This window comes from Lucilia cuprina, chromosome 6 (genome assembly GCF_022045245.1).
Source record: "Lucilia cuprina isolate Lc7/37 chromosome 6, ASM2204524v1, whole genome shotgun sequence".
NCBI lineage: Eukaryota > Metazoa > Arthropoda > Insecta > Diptera > Calliphoridae > Lucilia > Lucilia cuprina.
Window position 1 is genome coordinate 35,255,466 of NC_060954.1, and position 25,542 is coordinate 35,281,007.

At 30.3% G+C, this 25,542-nt stretch overlaps 1 protein-coding gene across 3 annotated transcripts; it reads left to right on the top strand.

Moving 5' to 3' along the window:
• Window positions 1-2,418: 2,418 nt before the first annotated feature.
• On the top strand, window positions 2,419-25,542 carry LOC111688781 (PTB domain-containing adapter protein ced-6). 3 transcript variants are annotated; one of them, XM_046953808.1, is made up of 6 exons: window positions 2,419-2,782; window positions 2,931-3,131; window positions 20,556-20,792; window positions 20,856-21,289; window positions 23,872-24,554; window positions 24,636-25,542. In XM_046953808.1, exons 3-6 carry the CDS (start codon window positions 20,619-20,621, stop codon window positions 24,872-24,874), a joined length of 1,530 nt encoding a protein of 509 aa, XP_046809764.1. In that variant the 5' UTR covers window positions 2,419-2,782; window positions 2,931-3,131; window positions 20,556-20,618; the 3' UTR covers window positions 24,875-25,542. The 3 variants fall into 3 exon arrangements, with proteins under 3 accessions (XP_046809764.1, XP_046809765.1, XP_023307071.2); XM_046953809.1 differs by lacking the exons at window positions 2,419-2,782; window positions 2,931-3,131 and adding an exon at window positions 5,799-5,933; XM_023451303.2 differs by lacking the exons at window positions 2,419-2,782; window positions 2,931-3,131 and adding an exon at window positions 5,940-6,487.

Below are 25,542 nucleotides of genomic sequence, written 5' to 3' on the forward strand. Positions count from 1 at the left end.
AAGGGGTAAATCTGGGCCTATCCTTATAAATTTTAGTAAATGAATTTACGTCTACATCAAAGTCATTTGTGTAGATTTTTATCGTTTTATTAGTCAATTTCTGAAGGGGAGTTTGTATGGGGGCTAGGGTCAAATGAGGCCCGATCTCTATAATAATTAGTATTGTCATTTATTGTTCTATAAAACTAATTTTTGGTGATTTTTGTTGACATTATAAAACATTTAACGTAATTGTGAGCCCAAAAGCCCGATTCGGGGGGTACGGTTGTATGGGGGCTAGGAGAAATAATTTACCGATTTCAACCATTTTCAATAGCGATCGTCCTTGAACCAAAAGAGGAGTATGTGCCAAATTTCATCAAATTATCTTCGGTTATCACGCGTGCGTCTGGAAAAAAGCGCCCAATGGAGGTGGTTAAAAACTTGTACAAGAAATGCAAAAATGTAAACCGCTGATGCAAAAATATTAATGCAATTTGTTTTGATAACAAAGACCTGGTTCACACTTGGAGACTTTTGATTTTTTGTGAGGGAGAAAGAGATTTGATATTTCGTATGATTTATATTTTTGTGTTTACAAGATTGGTAAACACAATTACAAAGTTAGATGAAAACAGCTGATACACTTTTTTTATGTGTGTACATAAAAATATATCCCTGATCTAAAGCTTGTTTTATGAATCATTTCCAAAAATGAAGAGAGCCATACGACTGTCAAAATTGCGTTTAAACGATCCCATCCGCACTTTTCTAAACAAAATTTTGACAAATCATATTACTTGTGTGATCGTGTAAAGTCGGCAGTTCTTTATAGATTTAACTTTATTATCTTACAAATATATTCTCCTCCTTATTATTTATACAAATAAAGTTATAAAACTATGTAATTGCATTATTGAATTATTTAATATTTCCCCTTTAAACTCCTACACATACACACATGATGGCGCTGATACATATTTGTTTATAGAACAAACTTATGAAATGCGTCCACAGAATTTATTAACTAAATTTATATCTATTAAAGCAGGGATTTTATTTTATTTTTTTGTTATTTTAAATTAAATTATAAGTACTTTAAATTGATGAGAATGGACACTTTAAATTAATGAGAAATGATTTATTATACAGTATCTCGTATTGACACAATAGTACCAGACTTTAAAATAATAAAAATCGCTTTTTTGGCTGCAGTAACACATTCGTAGATTAATTAAGAGAAAATTAGGGTATTATAGTTGAAACGAAAAGTGGACTTTTCGATTTTTGCTTTTAGTTAAAAGTCGACTTTTCGAATTTTTGCATTTTATGAAAAGTCGATTTTTTACTTTTTTTATTTAATTAAAAGTTGACTTTTCGACTTTTAGTATTTTATAAATAGTCGACTTTTTCCGACTCTGAATTTTTTCGACTTTTTGACTATTTTTGGATTTTTTCGACTTTTTTTTGACTGTTTTCGGGGTTTTTCGACTACAAATGCATCAAAATATTTTCAGTTCCATACCAAACGACCAATAACAAGAAAAATATCTAAAAAACGTCTAGAAATAACAACAAAAAATGACATTATTTCTTACAACATCGGAGACATTCATACATTAGAGTTTTTGACTTTTTTCACTTTTTTAAAATTTTTGACAATTTTTACAAAGTCGACTTTTCGACATTATTCATAGACGATAGTCGAGTTATCGACTTTTTGGAACAAAATAGTCGACTTCGACTTTTCGACTTTTCTCGACAAAAAGTCGATTGTTCGATTATTCGAAAGTCGATTTATAGAACCCTAGAGAAAAGCGTTCAAATTAGACATGATCTCTCTCTATGTGAAAGTGATATTTTACAAAGAAACTAACAATGAATTGCGAGATGTTTTGTGGGCAAAAGTTTTACATTCTTTAGAAAATGTGATCTTAATAGTACATAAGACTAGGATACAGTTGGTTCACAGTCTTAAAGATTATTACAGGTATTATGTAAAATATTCTAAAATATCAACTATATCTGAAGCAAGTCTTAATAAGATTTTATAAAAAACGCCATCCATTCGATTAGTACAGTATGGCAGCTTCTAATAACATACATATAAGGACAGAATTCAATTTCCTCTCTTATTTTGCATCCACTGTTAAACATTCACACACAGTTGCTTAAACTTAGCTTAACATCTCTAAAACAAGTCCTAGCAAAAGGATTACAAAAAGTATTCATAAACCGGAAAAATTGCAAAAAATTTTAAAATTGATATTTAATTTGAAGTTCAAATTAAAAACACAATTCTATTTTTCGCTCCGCTCTCTCGCAAATGGTGAGCAAAAGTTATAAAAAAATATTTGAATAAAAACACAACACGACTAACTACCACCAGCATCTTTAATGAAAAAACCACCAGTCAGGCCCCAAACATAAACGAATATTTCAAGACTTTAGTCAGTCTCGTTTTGACGGTTTACGGTGGTGATCATTCATAGTTCTGGTTTAGATTTCAAAAAACACAACGCTGTTTTATCGAAGACTTGTTTTTCGTTTTATATATTTTTTTCTTTATTTTTTTCATTTCATTTAATTTTTTTTTTGTTTTTATACTACTGTGATTCATAAAGCACTTTGTGTTGTAAAAAAAAGTGCAAAGACCATAAAATTAAAACAAAAATAAAAAATAAAACTACAACAAAATAACTGGTTTTTTATACAATTTCAAAAAAAAAAAGAAAAATACAAAAGTGCAGAAGAGTTTCAACAGCAACTGAAAGAAGAAGAAAAAAAAAAGAAGTGTCTAGAAGTGTGATGAAAATATATTTTTATTAATTTTTAAATATCTATTATTAAAGTTTTATTTGAAAAGAAAATTAGAAAAAAATAAATATTGAAAATTACAAGGTTTAACTGTGTTTAAAAAGTTATTGATGCAGCTTATGCTTATTTTATAGTAAATTTTGAATAGAAAATAATTTGTAAAATTTTAAATTAATGAAAACTAACAACAACAGCTACAACAACATCATCATTACGATCAGTTAACTTGAACCAAAACCAATTTAATAATAATTACAATAAATTACACTGACAGTGAATAGAGTACGAGATCGTGCAAGTGTATCTGTGTGTGTACAAACAAACCAAAAGAGAGTGTAAGTAAAAGTACTTAAGAGTAAATAAAATATAACTCTGTAAAATGTATCTAATATTTTTATTTTTTTTTTTTTAAAATGTGTTAATGAATTTTTGTTAAAAAAGTACTTTTTGGCTAAAACAATGAGACAGTTTGTACTTAAAAATGATGTAAAAATAATACATTGTATTGACCATTCCTCTGTAAAAAGACAATGGTTTGCTTAAATGCATTCATCCGAACATATTAATAGTGCCAAATTTGATTATAGTCCTAGTACCTATCTCTATTTTGTTGCTTGCAGATTTATACAACATATACGAAAAAATCTAGCCTTTGAGTACCTATGTACCTTCGATAATTTCACTAGATCATGCAGAGATGCACTATCTAAATCGTCTTAACATATCTTTGTATCTCTAAGCATAAAATATCTACCTGCTATCAAAACCTACTATCCAAATACATCGTAACGTTATCCGGCAGATAGAATAACTGCAGAACCATTAAAAGACGCCCTACATTTACAAATGAATACAGATAACAGTTATATAACTACACCATTTGTAATTGAAATTGAGTAATTGAGAAATTGATTTTCAGTTTGAAATAGAGAAAATTCCGAATAAAATTGAGAATTTTTATTTAAAATTATGAAAAATCTATATGAAATTGAGAATTTTAATTTAATATTGAGAATATTCCAAATAAAAATTCGAATTTCCATTTAATATTTAGAAAATGAAATTAAGAACATTTCAAATGAAATTGAGAACCGTTTGTTTATAAAAAAATAATGGAGAAATTCCAATGTTAATCCACGGAATGTCGAAGAACAATGGCTGGTATATCATGAATACTATATAGGAATACCACTCAAACGATCTGTATTGGTAGCCTGAATACGTCAACGTAAAAAAAAGTAAAAAGTTCAGATTACAGTATAAAGTGTTGAAAGTTGTCAAAAATTTTCGAAATTATTGTAAACATGTTTCACGCTTTTACAGAACATGCATATATTCCACTTCTTACATACTTAAATTTTCTCAAAATCATTTAAAAGTTTCCGAATTTGAAAACTGAGAATCTCAAATTCAATAAAATTTTCTTAATTCAAAATGGAAATTCTTAATTTCATTTAGAATTTTCTCAACATCAACATAAAATTCTCAATTTTTTGGATTATTCCTAATTTTAAATAAAAATTTTAAATTTGATTCGAAATATTCTCAATTTAAAATTGAAAATCACAATTTCAACTAGAATTTTTCCAATATAAAATGGAAATTATCAATTTTATGTGGATTTTTCTCGATTTAATGCGTAATGTACATTTTTTATGGGCGTCATCTTATGAAACACATTGTATTAAATTCTAAGCTTTTCCATAGTGTGTCTGAAACAGTAAACAGGATCTTTGCGGCTATCCCTTTTAATGACATGCATACACTACAATATCTTCATTTGATGCATTTTTGCAAAATACACCAACCTAAGATTTAAAGCGTATGACCCATTAAAACATTATCACATCGATCACACAAAAAGTTGGTAAACCGGACCTGAACGGATTATAAACTACTTGCACTAAGTATGCGATGACTGACCTGTAAACACTGTCCTTTAAAACATTCCCCATGATATGTTACTTTGATCAACTTGTGTTATTCCAATACCAGTGTATAGCGGTGCTATCAATACCTCTGGTTTGTAGAAACTGGCGGTGTCATTTGAGCCTTTTCGTGAGTCATTTAGGGTCGAAGAGTCTCTTACTACATGACTTGTACTTTGCATGGTGATTGGTTGAAGTTAAGGTCCGAGAAGAGAGTTTTCTGACATTATATAGTCCTCTTAGTGGATGCAAAAAGCCGTCAAGAGTGGTACTCAAATAAAGCACTATAACCGATACTCGAGAAAACCCTTATTTGAGCTTGGTCTTTGAATTAAATATAAAGGCTCACATGTATTCATATGGATGTCAAAGTTGTCCATACAAAATTTGAAAACTCTTACTGTTTCTGAGATAAGCGACTTCAAATATTTATTCGCACGTCGCCCACTTGAAATTTGTAACTATATAGTTCCTTCCACACTACAGAAAAACGATGTGAATATTTCAGAAAAATGTTCTATAGGATAGATATAAGCATTTCTATCGAAAATTGGTTAAACTTTGTGTAGGGTATTAAGATATTGATCTTCAACGACTATACTTTGTTTTCTTAACAAAGAATTGGATAATGAAATATACATTACATTCAGTGTCTTAAACTTAAAGATTATTTAATTTAAATGAACTTAAAAGAAAAATTAAAGAGAAATAAAGAGTAAATTCCCTTATCAAAATTTCTTTCTCTCCCTCTCTTTCTTATTGATCATTGTTTTGTGTATTTTCTTCATGTATGTACTTACTATATTTTCCTTACTGCATTGTTGCCGTTGTTGTAATGACAGTGCCGATCGGTGCCAGTTTTGCCAGTCAAGCAACCAGAAAACCATTCCGTCAGCGCAGCTTGCCAATCAAGTTTTTCTTTATTATTATTTTTGTATTTGTTGATATTTTATTTGTAAACTGTGGTTGTTGTTTCTTTTTTGTATTAATATCAAAGCTAAGCTTTTGTTTAAGTCTCTACTAGTTAGCAGCTGTTCGTCATCAAAGTACGTCGCGACGCCGTCGTTTGTTGATCGAAAAATAAAAAACAAGTATTGGAGAATAAAATAAAAAAGAAAAATTAAAAAAAAAAAAACACACACACTCATAAGTTGTTGTTTTTAATGGTGTTTTCGAGTAGACTCCAGCACGAACGAATGAACGAACTAAGTAAGCAATAACCCATCCAACCAGTCAGTCTGTTAGTTAGTCAGCCAGTGATTTAGTACTATTTGTATGTTTGGGACCGCGAATACAACAATCGTTGTTTGTTTTTTCTTTCTTGTTTTCAATATTTTGGATATTATAAGCCGTTGTTTTTGCGATTTTGCCGATTTTAGCTATTGTTTTTGCAGTGTTTTTTTGTGTTTTAAATAAATAATTATACAAAGCAAATGTTTAAATAATTAAAAAAAAAACTATTTTTGTTTTTGATATAAAATTTAACAACGAATTTCTTAATCGAAAAAAAGTGTGGAGAAAAAGTTTGTATAATTAACGATATAGTGTTTCAGTGTATAATTAATTGTGCTAAATATCATATGATTTGTTAAATAAACCAACAACAACAACAACAAAAAGCAACACAAAAAATATATAATACATATACAACAAATATTGGCTTAAACAACATTTTTAATTTGGCTTACATACAGCTAAGGTAGAGTGTTTCAAACTAACAACAACAACAAAAGTAACGTCATTATACAACTCGTCGGAAAAACGTAAGTTAAATACGCTCATACTTGTTTGCCATCCGCCCGCCCGACAACCATACATCTATACATCCATCAACTTACCATTTTTGTATTTCGTGTGAAAATATTCAGTTTTAAAAATAGAAACATTTCAAAATTTATTGTGATCAACTTGGAAAATGGTGCACATTTTACCAACAATTCGCAATGAATTTAATTTAACCAGAGTTAGTTTTTTTAATAGTGGTGTATTTGTTGCATGTGACTCGGTTACTCGTTTTATGTGGTAATAATACAATATAATGGAATGTCTAAAAATGTTTATACTACATTCTCGTTAGAGGAAAATGCATGCACTAAGTGAGATACATACATGCAATGTACATTTCAATCACGGTTCCTAAATAGTGGTACTTAATGATTAACAAGATGTTTCTCAGTCCTAGGTTCTATTGGATCTTATGATGTATAATATCTACCTCTTCTTACCTTTCTTAGGCTCACAGTAACAACAGAAGAATTAGAAGTGATAATTTCGCTTTCATAGGATACCGATAAATATGTATTGCACAAATCGGACAGACTAACAAAAGTTCTTGTACAATTACATCTTTGTATAGCGATTAAACATAACCTAAAAGTTTATAATAATCTAGTATAATATGGAACTGGTTTTCCATGAAATAATGTCAATTTTACTGCTATTCAAGAAGTGTAAAAATGTTGTTGTAATAGCATAAACTATACAATTTTAATTCGGAGGTTCTGTGTGAAGATCGAAGCCAAGAAAGTGGGCTTCTACAACTGGATTAGTGAAGTAGTGTGTGATTTACTGTTAAAAATGTGGACCATATGATACCCTACACCAGTCAGTATGTTAAAATTGTTTATTTTTTTATATAAAGCATTTAATTTGTTTTATTGTGAAATTGTTTACTTATTGTTGACAAAAAAGAGATTTTCCATTTTCAATAGCGTTCGTTCTTGAACCAAAAAAAAAAGTATGTGCCAAATTTTATCAAATTGTCTTGAAAATTGCGACCTGTAGCGTGCGCACAAGGTTTACATGGACACACAGACAGACGGACGTACGGACGGACATAGCTAAATCGACTCAGAAAGTGATTCTGAGCCGATTGGTATACTTTAAGGTGGGTCTAGGACCAATATTTTTGGGTGTTACAAACTTCAGTATAGTGGTGTAGGGTATAAATACAACCTTGAGCTCGGCAGCTGATCAGGGTTGTATTTATACCCACGCGACAGACGCGTTACAAACTTCAGTGTGTAACTTAATAAATGAAAATACACTTTTTCAACCTTTTTTGACAAAGCCAACAACGCGTTGCAGCGTAAAATGCGTGTTGTGTACTTTCACCTTTAGTTGGCGGGCGACCTCTAAGTACGATATTCAGGCGAATTAATGTCATTGCTGCTATTTGAGAATTACCAGTCAAGATATCTAGCACGTAACATCGTAACTCTAATTAAAAAGTAATGAGTTAAAATACTAATAAAAGCTCTTTTCACTACTTACTTCTTCATTAGCATTTTAACTAATTATTTTAACACGGTGATGTCATTAGAGGCAAGTACTTCTACGCTCACTTACAAATACGGAATTAAAGAAGTATATTTTGCTTACAAAGAAGTTGTAGAGTAAGTTGTTTTGTTTTCAATAATAAAAAGGAGCCAGTAACAGTACGAACCAGGCACTACGCTAGCTATTTTATTGTGCATCAAATTATGGTTTTCAGATACAAAGTTAATGTTATTTTCTTTTTTTATTAAACACAATTCTTAACAATGCTAAAAATAAAGTTATTCTATATCGGATTGAAAGAAAGTCATTACTCGTGTACTTCAAAGTAATGTAGACGGCAAGTGAATAGTCATTGAAAACTAATAGGTTATGTAAGTACAACCCATTACCGAGTTTTTGTTGGGAGCTCTTAATAAGCCATTATTTGTGTCCTTCAAAGTAATGCAGACGGCAAGTGAATAGTCATTGAAAAGTAAGTGTTTATGTAAGTACAAACCATTACTGAGTTTTTGCTGGGACCTCTTAATTACTCTGAGATGATTTGCATGCAACTTATTACAATTCGTAGGATTTGTAGGCTTTGAGTATTTCTTCAATAGGTATTGCTTAACGAAGGAGTTCACTGTGGAGTAGCAAAAGTAATCCCTGTAACGTTCATGATTATTTGGGAATCAAAAATCTCTTGTCTTAAGAACCTAAAATCTAGGCAACGACATAGAATTTGTTCAGTGCTTAGAGGTTATTGTCTTCTCGTTATATGGAAGTTATATACTTTGTGTATATGGGATTAGTGGCTAATAACACGTCCAGGTTTCTAGAAGGTGATTTAATTTTTCCTTTTATCTGAGATAAACCTCCAGATGCGTATTGCTATAAATCTACTTTCATATTTTTGTAATTTTCGAAATGTTTATTGAATTTTTTTATAAACGGATCATTTAAGATCAGTATTAAACAAACATATTATTCCTATTGCTGACGATAATTATTTACTTAATATTTTAATTGCCATAAATAAATAAACATTTTTAAAACAAAGACATTTAATATTTCTTAGAACACAGTTATCAACAATATCTTAAATAAACATTTAAATTCTGGGAATTATAACCAAAAAAACATTTACTTGTATCTAGTATAATTGCTGTGTTTAATGATTAATTTAAATTTATTCAAGTGTAAATTTTACTAAATTTTTGTCTAAAAAAGAGAGAGTTTTTCTTTTTTCTGCAATTATTTCGTTTTAATCGTGAATTGTAAAATAATGTTGAATGAGATTTTCTTAAACTATTTTATTAATTCGCCTGTTTTCTAAACCATGTTGTATGTGTAACAAAAAACCAAGACACATTTTGAATATTAAAGTGACTTTAAAAGACGAAGAAGAAGAAATGACATATAATTTAACAAAGAATACCAAATAGAAACATTTATAATTGAATTAAGTATCTGAACGTCAAATAATTGTAGGTGAGACGGACAAAAACGACGAACAAACCGACATTGACTTGCTTTCATGACTTGTACATAAAATGGCAACTTCACACTCTGTTCCTAATTTACTACAAAGAAGAGTATCTATGTATCAGTGCATGTTTGAGAAGACAGAAACAGAAGTTAAAATAGATTAATTCATTAATGTTTGTATGTGTGTCATTAATTATAATTAAGTAATTTGTATTTTGTCAATTTAATTATATACATATGTATGTATGTAGATGTTATTTGTCAGATTTTACCTTGAAGTTTCATAATTATTAAGATTTTGTTTTGCTTTTTTGCACAGTGATTAGATAACAAAATCTAATATTTAACTTTATAAACAGGGAACTAGAGTTAAAATTGTATAATGCAGATAACTCGTTTCTAGTTATTATAATTCTACTTTAAGGATATTGTTAAACCATAAGGAGATATTTCCGACAGCTTATCTTCCCGCACATATATTAAGGAGAAAAAATTATCAGCTTTTTAAAATCCTATCTTTAGTTATTATCAAGTTGTTATAATTGGCTTAAATTATGTTAATAAAAGCCTCTTCACATGATCACACTTTAGATACGTAAAGTTAATGAAATTCCATCCGCATGACAAAAAAGATAAGATGGAAACAGCTGTTTCACTTTTTTGGTATGTGTTCATAAAAATACATCCCTGATCTTGCTTGTTTTTTTCAATCATTTAACGAAAGAATGCCATACGACTGTCAAATTCCGCATTTTTGTTTTTGCAATATGTGATGCGTTCTTTTTTACACAAAATTTTGACAGATCATATTACATGTGTGCTCGTGTGAAGGTGGCTTAAACGATATACAGTATGGTAAGAGGTTACCCTATCCTGATGAAATCAAAGGTTATCCAAATTCGTACATATTATTTTATATATGTTCATAAACATTTCTAAGTTTTTGAGATTAAGGTCGGATCAATGTGTACAATTGTACTTTTTTTGGTACAATTCGATCTTTCAAAAGTACAATTGTATAAAATTTTAAATTTATTTCCTTACTGACCTCTGACACAAATTTCAAATGACTACCGACATTGGTAAAATTTTTATTAAACTTCAGAAGAGAAAATTTAAATAAAAATTTATATTTTCTCATATCGCAACCAAGTAGTAATAAATTTGATCAAAGATAGTGCTTTTTTATATTAATTTCTATATCCGATAGTTTAAAGTGCAAATTTTGAATAGGCATTTGAATAGTTTTTAATATACTTTTCAAGAACTTTGTTTAGACTTTGAGCTAATATAATTAACTTTATATGGCCTTGACTATTAACAATTATAATGACTCATCTATGAATAGTATAGTATAAGAACTATTGCATTGCTTTTAGAGTAGTCTATTGTCTAGTCTATGAACTATTAAATTATCTAGTTTCAAGACTACTTTACGAATTAGTCTTTGGTCTTCTATACGAAATATTACTAGTTAGTACACTATTCTAATCGAATAATCGATTGTCTAGGCTTATGGTTTAGTCTACAGACTAATGTAGTCTAAAGAGTAAGTATTTTATTGTTCAGTCTATCGACTAGTTAGTCTGTGGTATGGAAAAGACTAGTCTAATGTGTATAATGTGGTCCATAGAGGGACTGTCTAGTATATTTGTATATTTGAAAGTGATATCAACCCAGTTGGCAAAATGATCGTTGACGACATTGTCGTTGACGATTCGTAAAATACATTTTCCTCAATCGCTGAAGTTAGTTAAACGACAATGTGTAAGAATTCGTCGTTAGGGACAGGAATGTCGAGAGTTTTAACGTGAGCACCTGCCGTGTCGGCCTTATCTCACGGTGGTCTTTTTCATCCACAGGGTAGACTTGAGAACGGTCTACCATCGCCCCTTTGTCTTCAATGAAGACTCAGGTGGCAATTTTTGCACATTGGCTATGACCAGTACCATGCGCAAGTACTTTGCTGGAGTACTCGAGCTATCTAATCTCTGGCCAAAGTAGTCATGTTGTAAGACAAACACACTACTATGGCTCTGTTGATTCGGCAACAGCACCTAGAGACGTAACCGGTGGACCGAAGCACGATCCATCAATAAGCCGTAGACATCGTTCTTACTCACAGTGACACGCTGTGGTAAGTCTGATATGAACAGAGTATACTCTGAACACATCTGCACAAGGAAGGAAAATTAATTGGTATCACTTGCATATAATACCTTTCACCCATCATCATTCAACCCAGCACACATCTCATTTATTCGACACATTCATAGAGAAAAACATACGACACATTCATTTAGGTATACAGGTGGGGTAAGGCCCGTATACCTCTACATTCATTCTTTATCATATACAATTGATACCAACTCATTTCCAACGCTTAGTCCTACAGTCACTCCTCTGTGTTGTATCTGTTGTTTTTCGGCAACAGCACCGAATCTTATCCCGAAATATTGACTATTATCATGCATCAGTCTTTTAACCGCCACTTATTCTCTTCCCGCGAATTTGGGTTCAACCAACAGCCACTACGTGGATCCCGAAGGAACCTCAACCAACTGACCAGCCAGGACATAGTCCTGCGGGCAACTGGCCACCCGTAGTACCAGATTATGCGGTGCTCTGGTCAGACCTCTGGCAATCTATGCAAGGACTAAGCCAAGCAGTAGACTGAGACACCAATTTTTCAATCCCGGTCAGATTGGAGGTATTGGGCCCTCTTTATACCCCGGGATTGCAATAACACCAAGGCGGAGGTCTTCGCCAAGGTAACATGCCCCCGGGGGGACGTCGTTAGGGACAATATAACCGACTCAAGCCCTATTATAGATAACTTGAGCGATAACATCTTAAATATTGTCCGCTATGGACAATGTTAAAGTCAAAATGTAAGACAATCTATTAAAAAATGTCTCCTATCCAACACATATGTTGACAAGTTAAGCGACTATGTCTTGAGTGTTGTCATATATAAAACACTGTTGACGACTATATGAACGACTGATTCTTAAACGTTGTCGCCAAAAATTCTAAATGCTGACAAGACTAACGACAATGTCTTCAATTTCGTTATATAATTCAGTTATTGGCGACACCTTTAGCGATATAGTCTTTAATATACATGATGACAAGATCAGCGACAATATCTGGGATGTTGTCTTATATTAGACCCTCTTGACAACAAGACATATTATACATATACACATGTATGTATGTACATTAGTTTACTGACAAGTTTACGGACAGATTTTGTATGTAATGCCTTGGGGTGACAAATTTCATAATAAATTTAACGAGTGTGCAAAAAGCACCAAACAGAGTTTTTCTTCTTCTAAAATTAAGAGACTTTGAAAGGTCTGTTGAGGATTGCATATCTGCCTCGACTACATATAATTAGAACTTTGTGAACTGATTGTTGTCCCTTTAAATTTTATTGAATTGATTCTTTCATAAAGCAGCAAAATTTGTTTGTCTGAGTATAAGTATCTCCATATACAGGATCTTTCGTCACAATGTATACAAATAAATATATAGCACGTAAAAATGTATTATAACATACATTACTACTAAATATAAATGTACAACAGTGATTCCCTAACTTTTTCACTTAAAAATCTTTTTGTTGAAAATTATTAAAATTTGCAGCTATTAATGTCGGAAATTGGGAAACTCTGCAGTATAGTACAATGTATGTGTGTCAGTACTTCATTTAATGAGTAATGTACACATGGTATTGTAGTAAATATTTGTACCCTAGTACCTACTACCCAAGTAAATTTACTATTGTTATAATTTTGTACATTTCATATATTTTTTTTTTTGGTTATTAATTTGTGTCTTTCATTATTATTTTTTTGTTTTCATTGTACTAAGTATTGTTTTGTTTAATTTAATTTGCTTTTACTTTCGCTTACACATTCATATATATGTACATACATATGTACTTACCTTATGTCTACATTTTGCAATAACATTTAAGTTAATATTTGTAATTTATTATTGTTTTTTTTTTTTAGTTTTGCTTGCGGTTTGTTTTTACCTTTGTGGTTAAATTTTTATTGGCTTTTTATCTTGATGTAGGTTTGTTTTGCGAAATTTCATTAATTTTTCCATTAGGTATTGTTTTTTTTAACGTCGAAAAAACCAAATGTGTTAAACAATTTATTGCTTAAAATCTCGATAGAACAGACGTGTCAAAATTATTTCGAAAAAAATTCTAACCTTAAATGTTAAGCTTAACAAATTTTGTGAATTTTGACACTTAAAATCTAGAATTATTGTTGTAGAAAGGTTATTTAGTGTATAAAATAAAACAATTAATCGGGTGTGTCTCTAGAGGTGTAGTTATTTAAATAATAATTATATACAACAACACTGTGTTACAATAATATCACAACCTTAAAAGTTCTCGTCTAAGATGTCAAATGCTACGCTCATCAAAAAGTCTTTTAAGAAATCGTTTGAAAAGTAATACACCTAGGCAACTATCGGACCTATTGTGTGTCCCTTTACATGGAAAATAATATTGTGAAGAACTTTTTACAGTGCTGAAAGCACTCAGTAACTCATATTCCTGGACGTAGTTCCTCGAGATGTTCTCATCAACGTTTATGAGGGATGTAATATCTGGAATAAAATGGCTCTCAAGATTCTTGATTTAATTTCCGATCCTTTTGGCTCTCGTTAAATACATACGTTCTACACTATTGGACCTATTCCAATACAATTTACACCTTACAGTTTTCCAAAGTGATAAGAAAGACGGAAGTTTCTCGGTTTTCAATGTATGTAAAACTAGACCCGTCTTATCTCTGAGTTTAGAGTCAATACGAGTAGCAACTGATCTCTATTAGTATTTGCTTTAATAATCCATTTGACCATTCTATCTGGGTTTAGTGCCTCAAAGTTCTTACAAAATCTGTCTCTGTTATGTGATCGGACACGTTCGATGATTGACTTATAGTAAGTGCCACCTTTTTTATCTTACATATGCTGCAATAAGAGAAATATCGATCAACTTTCCAAAGACCCAGTTTATGTAGTGTTAAGAACCTAAGAACTTAACTCTATCGGTCGCCGGTATCTTCTTGCTAAGGAAACAGGATTCAATATACATGCATTAGGAATTTTTGCCTTTCATGCAAATAGACATATTTCAGTCTTCGTAGAGTTAACATTCAACCCTCTCGGTTGAGCTCAAGTTATGGCTGCCATCAGAGCCTCTTCAACCTTTCAACACAAGTGATTTAGATCATTTCTTAAAAAAAAACTACGACAACGTCTGAATCTTTATTTGTAATGCGATCGGTCACGTTCAATGTTTGATTATAAGTGTAAGTGCTGCCCTATATCTTATTTATGTTTCGAAGAGAAATATCTAGCAACTTTCCATAGACTCAGTTGACGTAATGCTAAGAACTTAAGAACATAACACTGTCGGTCGCAGATATCTTTTTGCCCAGGAAACATGGTTCGATATTCATTAGGAATTTTTGACTTTCTTTGGAAAAAGAAAGATTTCAGTTTTCGGTTGAGCTCAGCTTATGACTGTCTTCAGGGCCTTTTCAACCTTTCTACACAAGTGATCTGATATGCGATGTTTGACTATATATTGAGTTATATATGTTTCGATAAGATAAATATGTAGCAACTTTCCAAAGACTCAGTTGACGTAAGGTTATGAACCTAAGAACATAAGAATTTTTGAATTTCATTCCAAAAAGACAGATTTCAATCTTCGGTTGAGCTCAGCTTACGGTTGCCTTCACGGCCTCTTCAATCTTTCTATACAAGCGATTTAGTTTATTTCTTAAAAGAACTGCGACAACGTCTGAATCTGTATCTGTTATGCGATCGGATACGTTCGATGTTTGACTATAAGTGTAAGTGTTGCTTTATATCTTATATATTTATAATTTTTGAATTTCATTCCAAAAAGACAAATTTCAATCCTCTTCAAGCCCTCTTTGTTTAGCCTAGCTTATGACGTCAACCTGTCTGTTCCTTAAAGAACTGCTACAACGTCTGCATAGCAGACACATCAAAGTAAAGTCAGTGTGGCTGAGTTTAAAATCCTTGGTCCTCCGAGTCGTTCTGGTGCGAAAACCTTATCAGTGTTACCAAGAGTGAAGAGTACAAAATGAACCACGGCATATGAAACCTTGATAAACATCACCCGTCAATCAATCATCTAGTCTGAATTTATAAAACAGAGCACGGCGGACTGGTTCCAAATGAATAATATATGAATATTTATATTCAGAATGAATGTTTCGAATGTTCTCAATGAATTTGTCGGTTAATCGAATTTGCCAAATCAATATGGTGGTATATGGTATTGGTGTTTTTGTATCTCAAAAGTTAAGCAATATGTTAGCAATGGTCAGAGATTTTATAGTTTAGGTACTTAGCTATACTAAAAAACGACCAGCGGCATAATTTACAAAAAAAGGATCGTCTTTAACGTCTAAACATTTGACATCTTTTCACCTCCATCGATTCCTTAGCATATGGTCATCATGAAACTCGTCTAAGGATGAGATAAGAGTAGCAGTGTTAATATCGTATAACAATGTTTTAAGGGTTTGGGAATTATATTATCGCTGGTACATGCTGTTAATATCTTGAAAACCAATTCGGTCGGTATCTGTAAAATTGCCGGGAAACTGCCTATACCTTACCATACCAGTATTAATTGTAGTTAATGCGGTTATCAACCTTGGAAAAGCAAAAACCATTAACTTTGTAACTCCCCTACGATAATCTCCCTTATATTTGATCTTATAGAATTAGTCTTATAAATTATTTTTTTTTTTAATATTCTCTTATTTTTTAATTGTTTTTTCTTAATTAATTGTTTGTTAATATTCTACTTCCTTTGAAATATTAAAAATTATCTTCATATTTGTTTGAAAAAAATTTTTTTTCTCAAAAAATACGATATGTTTTTTGCCTCAATTAACCGGAAATTGAAATTGTTTGTCTTGGTATTTAGCTCACAAATTCAAATGCATTCAGATTTAAAGATATTCGTTTCCTTTCATGATTTTTTAATTGTCTTCGCTTTAAGATTAATTCGGAAAATGTATGTTAATTGTGAGTGTTATGTTGATTTTATTTTCAAATTTAATAAAAATTTTAACAGAGCAATAAATAAAATTAATAATTCGACTTAAGTGAAAAACGTTTTGATTCTAAATAGTGAAAATACGTCAAGAAATAAATTTCAACTTTAAATTGCGTCTGTTTTGTTTGTGCTTATAAAAAAGGAAATTAATCCAACGACAATTCAATGTTTTGTTTAGACATATGTGTATTTTTTTTTTGTTGCTAATATTTACTTTTGCCACTTGTATAATTACATAAATTTGTGGAAAAGTTTCATCAAGTCTCAGACTGGGAATTAAATTTATTTTTATTTTAATTAATTTTATAATGAAATCTATGCACGTAGTTTTAACAACTACCATAATTAACAAATTAAAATAATTGTGCATATACACTAACAATAAGAAAAAAACAACAACAACAAAATTGAAATAAAAAAAAATAAACAATAAATAAATAACTCAGTAAGTCAGTCAGTAAGTTAGTATGTATGTGTATGTAAACGAGTAGAAATTGAAAATTTGTATTATCACACTTCCTTATAATTTATTTAAATCTTTATTAATATAAACAAAATTATTATAAATATAAATAAATTGAATAGAATAGATGATAGTCTTTGTTTCTGTTCATTAGTTATTAAATTTAAGTTTTTTTTTAAGTAAAAATATAAGTTTTTTATACAATTTACAAGTATAAATTAATAAAACAGGGTTATCATCGTTAAGGGGCTCATTATTTCTTGACAATTTTGTTGACAATAGTTTTTTTGCAATAGAATTATCACGTTATTAAATATTTATTTCTATTGTGTTTTGTTATTTTTCAATTTACCCCGGTAATCAAGCATCATCTTAAATAATTAATCATTTATTTTTGCAAATATATTTTTAGTTTTCCTTTTGTTTAAAAATACATATGAAGCCGTTTTTTATAAGCTAATTAAAAAAAGGTTCATTAATTATAAACATCTTGTAAGAAATATTCCAGTCATTATATTTCCATCATCAGCTTTGCAAACTTTTATTATTTTGAAACGTTGCCATTAAATGGACAATTTTTATACAAATCTAAACATGTGTATCGAACCTTTCTGTATTTATTATCTCGATTAAGGGCGGGTTTTTCTGATAAAGATAATCTTCATTCTTTGGTTAAACTTAGTTTTATATATGTTTTGTGTTTTTTCAATAATCAGTAACGTTTCCAATTAAACCTAAGATATAAGTGAGAAAATACAATCAACAAAAGCAGAAGAATAATAAATTCGGAAGAAGAAAAACTGAATATTTTAAGTATATAGCAAAATTTCTGATTTGTTGTATCAATATTATTATGGTTTTAAATGTTTATTTATATTTTTTTCTAAAAAAAATCATTTTGTTTTTACTGAGAAATTGAAGTACTTACAAAGTTAACTGATTTTAGATCCATAACTGAAAAGCACAATCATTGGTTTAAGTCCGCCTTAAGTAGTTCGGAGTTTAATCTAAAAGCATGTTAAGCCTAATTTAACTGAGTAGTTAAAAACCCGTCTTAACTCATTTATTATGTATTTGTATCATATTTCGATAATAATATAATCATTAGGATAATATTCGGTTTAACAGTTTTATGTGGCTATAAATTATGGACTGAAGTAATTAGAATATCGAAAGTTTTGGCCCAAATTTTGATATCTATACGGTTTTTTAACCTTATCTTAAAAGCCTAATGTGATGGTTAAATTCCACCCAAATTAATAATAAAAAAATACGCTTATTTGAACTAATGGACCATAACTCAATATTCAGTTTTTCTAACCTATCCTCCTTCTTAAAATCGTTGAGTTAGCTTTTTCTTTTGCGAAATGAGTCCACTTAACAAAAGATTAGTTATTTTATAAGAAATAACTCCTTTCAGAAAGATATTAATATTGATTTCAAATATATATTTACATACCCATCATTAAACACTAGGTCCATATTACATATGCATATTCTAGCCAAGTATGTAGTAGACGTGATAAAATCCATACCAGAAGAGTAAGAGGACTGAAAGTGATGCGTATTTCAGTTAAAGGGTTTTACATAAGTAGATCGAAATAAACAGTTATTAGAAGGAAAATTATCTGGATTATAACGGATCCCAGCTAAAAAATGATGCCTCCTTTGAAGCAGATTTGTAAGGCAGAGCTCTGTTGCTAGTGCTTACACTTGTTATGAAATATTACATGATTTTTGGTATGGGATTTCTCACTATGTTGAATTTGTGCAGATTTCACTCAATTTATATTATTTTTCGAAACAAAACATGGTTCAAAAATTAGAAATGTAGAAAAAATTAGATGATTTTAGAGCACGAATGGAACCCACGAATGGTACACCACGAACAATAATTGCTGAATAAATCGCTTCGAAAATCTTTCTTGTAAGGCAATAATTTAATAATGCAAATAAGAAAGCAGTTAGGGATGCAATAGTTATAATTATTGCTTCCAAATCAAGAATATTGTTTGCTGGATTGACGCTAAACTTTCATATCTAAATCGGTTTTAACTGTCCGAAATTTCTCAACGACAGTAACATTTCAAAACAAAAACTACTTTACTAGTTTATGGTGTTTAAAGCCAATTTCACCGAAGACCGATATCCAAAATCATTTTGAGCGGGTTTTTGATTTGACAGTTAAATGCCAATTAAAAATCAGATTAGTAAATCAGAAAATAAATTAATTCTGATCTTAATCCAATTTGAGGTTTTTGAGTACAAGATTAAACTTTGCGTGCTGCCATACAAAAAAACGGAAAACGTCACTGTTTGTTATCATAACAATACATGTTTTATAAAAAAGAAGAAGACAATTGTAAATGTAATATGAAAATTAATAAAAACTTTAAAACAAGAAAAATATTGCGAAGTCCCCATGATTTATACTAATCGATAAATCAAACATTTTAAAAAAAATTTAAAACTTATTTATGCCAATTTTTAGAGAGATAATAGAATATTTGACGTAATTATGGCATAAAAAGTTCAAATCGGAAAGTACAGTTGTATGGGGGCTAGGTGAAATAATGGACCGATTTCAACCATTTTCAATAGGCTTCGTCCCTGTGCCATGCTTGGGCCAAATTTCAACAAATTATCTTGAAAATTGCGGCCTGTACCTTGCGCACAAGGTTTACATGGACAGCCAGCCAGCCGGACAGACGGACAGACGGACGGACATGTCATAATCGACTCAGAAATGATTCTGAATCGATCGGTATACTTTAAGGTGGGTATTGGACCAATATTTGTGTATGTTACAAACATCAGCACAAACGTATAATACCCTCCCCACTATAGTGGTGTAGGGTATAAAAATGGTACTAATTATTTTGGCATCAGCTGATTACACTTTTGCATTTCTTGCTCAAGTTTAAACCGCGTCCATTGGGAGCTTAAACTAGCAAACAAAATTAGCTGCATTCGTAATTCAGCTTTGGGTGGATAAAAATGCGCCATTGCCATTATCGTTTAAGGATAATGAGGCCGTCTTTCTTTCGCCACCTTGCATTGGTTTAATGTGTGGCATCGCATAATTGTACCGCGTTACAGTTCTTCGAAGCTTCATGTATTTACAACATGCATTTATTTGATAACTAGTAGAGACATCAATTCAATTATGTTTCTAAAAATGTCGAAGTAATAAAATATTAAACAAGATTTTTGTTTCACTGTTCACATTTAACAGTAAATAATTTAAAAATATAACATTTGTATAACGAATATTAAAAGGTGTTTTTGTAATTCTTAGGAAGGAAACTTGATTTTAAGGCAAACAAAAAAAAAACATAAATGCGTTTAGCTATAAAAAGATACTATTAAAATTAATTGAGTGCAATGAATATTTAGGCAGTTGTTTAAAACTTTAATTACTTCATTTTCCCCTTCTATATAATTAAAATCACTACTGTTTATTATGTTTAACTAATATTCAATTTCTTTACAGATATCTTGGAAAAAAATCTAAACCAATTTTGCTGTATTAAGACATAACAGACTATAAAACACCATGTCACAGCTTAAGTTTTGGAACAAACAGAATAATAATAGTAAAACTGATAATAGTGAAAATACAGAAAATAAAAATGGCACCACCACCAAGGAAGAAACCAAGGGCGGTAAACGTAATTGGTTGCATACGCCGGAAGCTTTAATCAATGGTCATGTAGTCTATCTAGTCAAGGTAAATAGTGAAAAACTAAAAAAGAAAATTTCGTTATATTTAACTCTAATAAATATTTTCTAGTTCTCTGGCAGTCTACCAGTGGATCAGCCCAAGGGTATTGAAGTTGTTAAGGACACCATACGTAAACTTCAATTTGCCCAGCAAATGAAAAAAGCCGAAACGGGAACTCAAGAAAAATTCAAAAAAGTTGAAATAACTATCAGCGTGGATGGTGTAGCGGTACAGGAGCCGAGAACACAGAAAATCTTACATCAATTCCCTTTGCATAATATATCCTATTGTGCCGATGATAAGGGTGTCAAGAAGTATTTTAGTTTTATTGCCAAAACTGTTAAGACGAACAGCGAAAATATGACCAATGGTCGTGGCAGCAGTCCGGATGGCTCCACGCAATCATCGTCGGAAGAAACACATGAATGTTTTGTATTCATTTCCAATAAGTTGGCTTCAGATATTACACTGACTATTGGTCAAGCCTTTGAATTGGCATTTAGGTAAATATTTTTATTTTTACTAAATTATGAGGGCGGGTTTTTCGGAAAAAGATAATCTACCTCATTTGTTTAAACCTAGCTTATTCTATGTTTTGCGTTTTTCAGTAATCAGTAACGTTACTTATTAACTTAGTTTAACTAAGGGCGAGTTTTTCTGATAAAGATAATCTTCATTCTTTGATTAAACCTGGTTTAATATATGTTTCGTGTTTTTCAGTTATCAGTAAAGTTACTTATTATCTTAGTTTAACTGAGTGTAATTGGCCAATTAAACTCAAGTTATAAGTGAGAAAACACAATTAACAAAAACAATAAAACAATGATTTCGGAAGAACAAAAACATAATATTTTAAGTAAATTGCAATTTTTTGATTTGTTTTGTTTGATTAATTATTGTTTTAAATGTTTATTTAACATTTTTCCAAAATGTTCCATTTTACAAAACTATTGTTTGCAAAAAACAGCTGTTCGTTGTTTATGTTTTTGAGTGAAAACTTGGCAATACTAACAAAGTTAACTGAGCTTAAATCTAAAACTGAAAAACACAATTATCGGTTAAAGTTTGTTCCGAGTTTAATCTAACAGCAAGTTAAGCCTAGTTTAACTGATGAGTAAGAAACCCGCCCTAAGTGTTATTAACCAATTAAACCTAAGTTATAAGTGATAAAATAGAATCAAGGAAATCAGTAGAATAATGAATTCGGAAGAAGAACAACTAAATATATTATCAATATTATTAATTATGTATTTTTAATTTAATTTTACAAAAGTAATGTTTTGTTGGCAATACTTACAAAGTTAACTGATCTTAAAACCATAACTGAAAAACACAATCATTGGTTTAAGTTCACCTTAATTTGTTCCGAGTTCAATCTAATAGTTCTAACTAGTCAAAACAATTGACTAGTTCATAGAGCAATCCATAGACTAGCACATAGACAAGTCCATATAATTGTCAATAAACTAGTAAAGTTCATAGACTAGTCCATGCACTTTTCAATAGTCCATAGACTTTTCCATTTTCAAGTCAATAGACCTATCTATAGAATGTTTTATAGACAAGTTAATGAATAAGTCGATAATACTAGTAAATAGTTAACAGACTAGCGCATAGACTAGTATGCAAACTATTTTATAGACCAGTCTATTGACTTAATAATAGTCTATTTATTAGTCTATGGATCATGGACACTTGAACTAATCCATAGACTGGTTCTAAGACATGCCTAGATAGACTAGCCAATAAAAAAATTAATAGACTAGTTTATATATCAGTCATGAGACTTTTCAATATATTGCGGATTTTTGCCGATAAAGAATTTACTTTCTTTAGTTAAACTTAGTTTAATCTATTTTTTGTGTTTTTCAGTAAGTGACGTTACTTAGGGCAGGTTTTTCAGACAAAGTTAACCTTCTTTTTTAACCTAGTTTATTCTATATTTTGCGTTTTTCAGTAATCATTAACGTAACTTATTATCATAGTATAACTGAGTGCTATTGGCCAATTAAACCAAAGTTATAAGTTAGAAAACACAACCAACAAATTATGAATCGGAAAGAAGAAGAAACAGCTGCTCATTGTTAACGTTTTGACTGAAAAGTTGGCAATACTAACAAAGTTAACTGATCTTAAATTCAACACTGAGGGCGGGTTTCTTACTCCTCAGTTAAACTAGGCTTAACTTGCTGTTAGATCAAATTTAGGCGGACTTTAACCGATGATAAGCAATGAACAGCTGTTTTTTGCAAACAATACTGTGTAAAATGGAAAATTTTGGAAAATGTTAAATAAACATTTAAAACAATAATAAATAATACAAAACAAATCAGAAAATTGCGATTTACTTAAAATATTAAGTTTTTGTTCTTCTAAAGTCGTTGTTTTATTGCTTTTGTTAATTATGTTTTCTCACTTATAACTTGAGTTTAATTGGTCAATTACACTCAGTTAAACTTAGATAATAAGTAACTTTACTGATAACTGAAAAACACAAAACATGTATTAAACCCGGTTTAACCAAAGAATAAAGATTATCTTTAGTCTAGTTTAACTGAGTAGTAAGAAACCCGTCGTTATTATGTTAGGTTAACTGAGTGTAATTATCGGCTAATTAAACTTAAATTATAAATGAGAAAACACAATTAACAAAAACAATATATTAATGAATTTGGAAGAACAAAAATTGAATATTTTAAGCAAATAGTAATTTTCTAATTTGTTTTATTAATATTATTATTTTAGAAAAAATATAAATAAACATTTAAAAGTTTATTTATATTTTTTTTTAATTTAACATTTTACAAAGTAATTTTGTTCATTTCTTTATATTTTTAACTGAACAGTTGGCAATACTAACAAAGTTAACCAATGATCTTAAATCCATAACTGAAAAAGAGTTATGTCCGCCTAAATTAGTTACGAGTTTAATCTAACAGCAAATTAAGCCTAGTTTAACTGAATAGTAAGAAACCTGCCCATAGTCTATAGAAATAGCCTGCATACCACTCAAATTGAAAAGTTCTATTATTAGAACTTTATTTCTTAAATTAACTGAATTTTTATTTTCTTTTAAATTTTCCAGAAAATACATCAACACCGCAGAAAAATCCGAATTAAGCAAAGCTCAACAACAAATCACAGACTTAGAGAAAATCATTACAATTTATAAAAATCGCCTGCGTGAGTTGGCTTTAAAAATACCCAAAAATGAAATGGATACATATTTATTCCGAGAGGGCATTAAGGATATCGTTGAGGTGCCAGTGTCTACAACACAAAGCATAACAGCAGGAGATTCCACCAATTCGTCTGCTCTAACAAATGGTACTAATGGTCTTAGCGATAACAACAATGATAGAGCTTTGTTAATCGATACTAACTCCTGTAATACGTCATCGAAAATGTCCACAACATCGTCAGCATCATCAACATCATTTTTACCCGCTGTACCACCGCGCAACTCAATGCCAACACAATTGTTAACGAAAAACAATAATCAGAAAATGGATGAATTACTATTGAATTCAGATTCTGATAGTGATTTTGATCCGCGTGCAGAAGAATCGAATACAGATGGTAATAGCACTGGTAGTGGTGGTAAAACTATGACCAATGATTTATTTGGTTTTGAGCCCTCAAAATCCTTTGGACAACAATTGTTTTACAATAATAATGATAATAAATTTATCAATAACAATAATACCAGCATCATTAGCAATAATTCCAATAACAGTTTTAGTGAATTGACTATAACGCCACCTTTGTGTAAGTATTGAATCAATTTTTTTTTTTTTTTTGGATTTCTTTTTAAAAAATTTTAACAATTTTTTTTTTTTACATTTTCAGTGGCACCACCACCTAAAGTGTCAGCTTCACGCCGTAGCACCTCGGTTACCACACCCACAGCTGCCATCACTAATAACAATCACAACATCATTAGCAATGGCAATATGGCCGATCTATTTGGCTCCGATCCTTTTGATACGGCTGTTACTGTTACAAATGGCACCAGTATTTTTCAAAAACAAGTTAGTAAAATGTCCGTAGATGATTTCACTTTGGAAAGTTTGGATCCCTTAAAGTAATTGAGATTTAAGTTGTGTTTGAAAAGAAAATATTGTTATTATTATTTAAAATAAAATCCTTTTTCCTCTGCCTCCCCCCTCATCTTCAATGAAACGAAATTATATTTTAAGATTTATTTAAAAAACAAAACCTAAATGAATATGTAAAAAAATGCTTTAAACGCTACACTTTTATAATAAAAACTATTACTACTATTATTTATATGAAAAGAAAAATTATAACTAATGTATAACTAGGAAAAGATAATTAACTGAAAAAAATTATTATTGTGAATTATGTGAAAAAAATTGCATTATTTTAGGTAAAAACAGTGAGTAAAAGTAAGGAATTTTAAAAAATTTTGTAAATTTTAAAACTTTGAAATGTTGAATTAACGTCCATCCATCGAAATCCGAATGGAATGCGCGGAAGGTTTAGCAATTAACTAAAAATTTCCAAAAAAAATCGTTCTGAAATATTTTGTGAAAAGATTTTGAAATAATTTAGAAATTTTTTTCCGACCCTTTTAACAGAATATATTATAAATTAATCGATCCTTATTTGATATTTGATTTGTCATATTACGAGACCAGTTAGTATCAAATTAAAGACGTTTTGTTTGTGCGAATAGAATATTTACGGAATAATATCCCGATAAAATATCCGTGAAAATCTTTTTTTCTTTTTC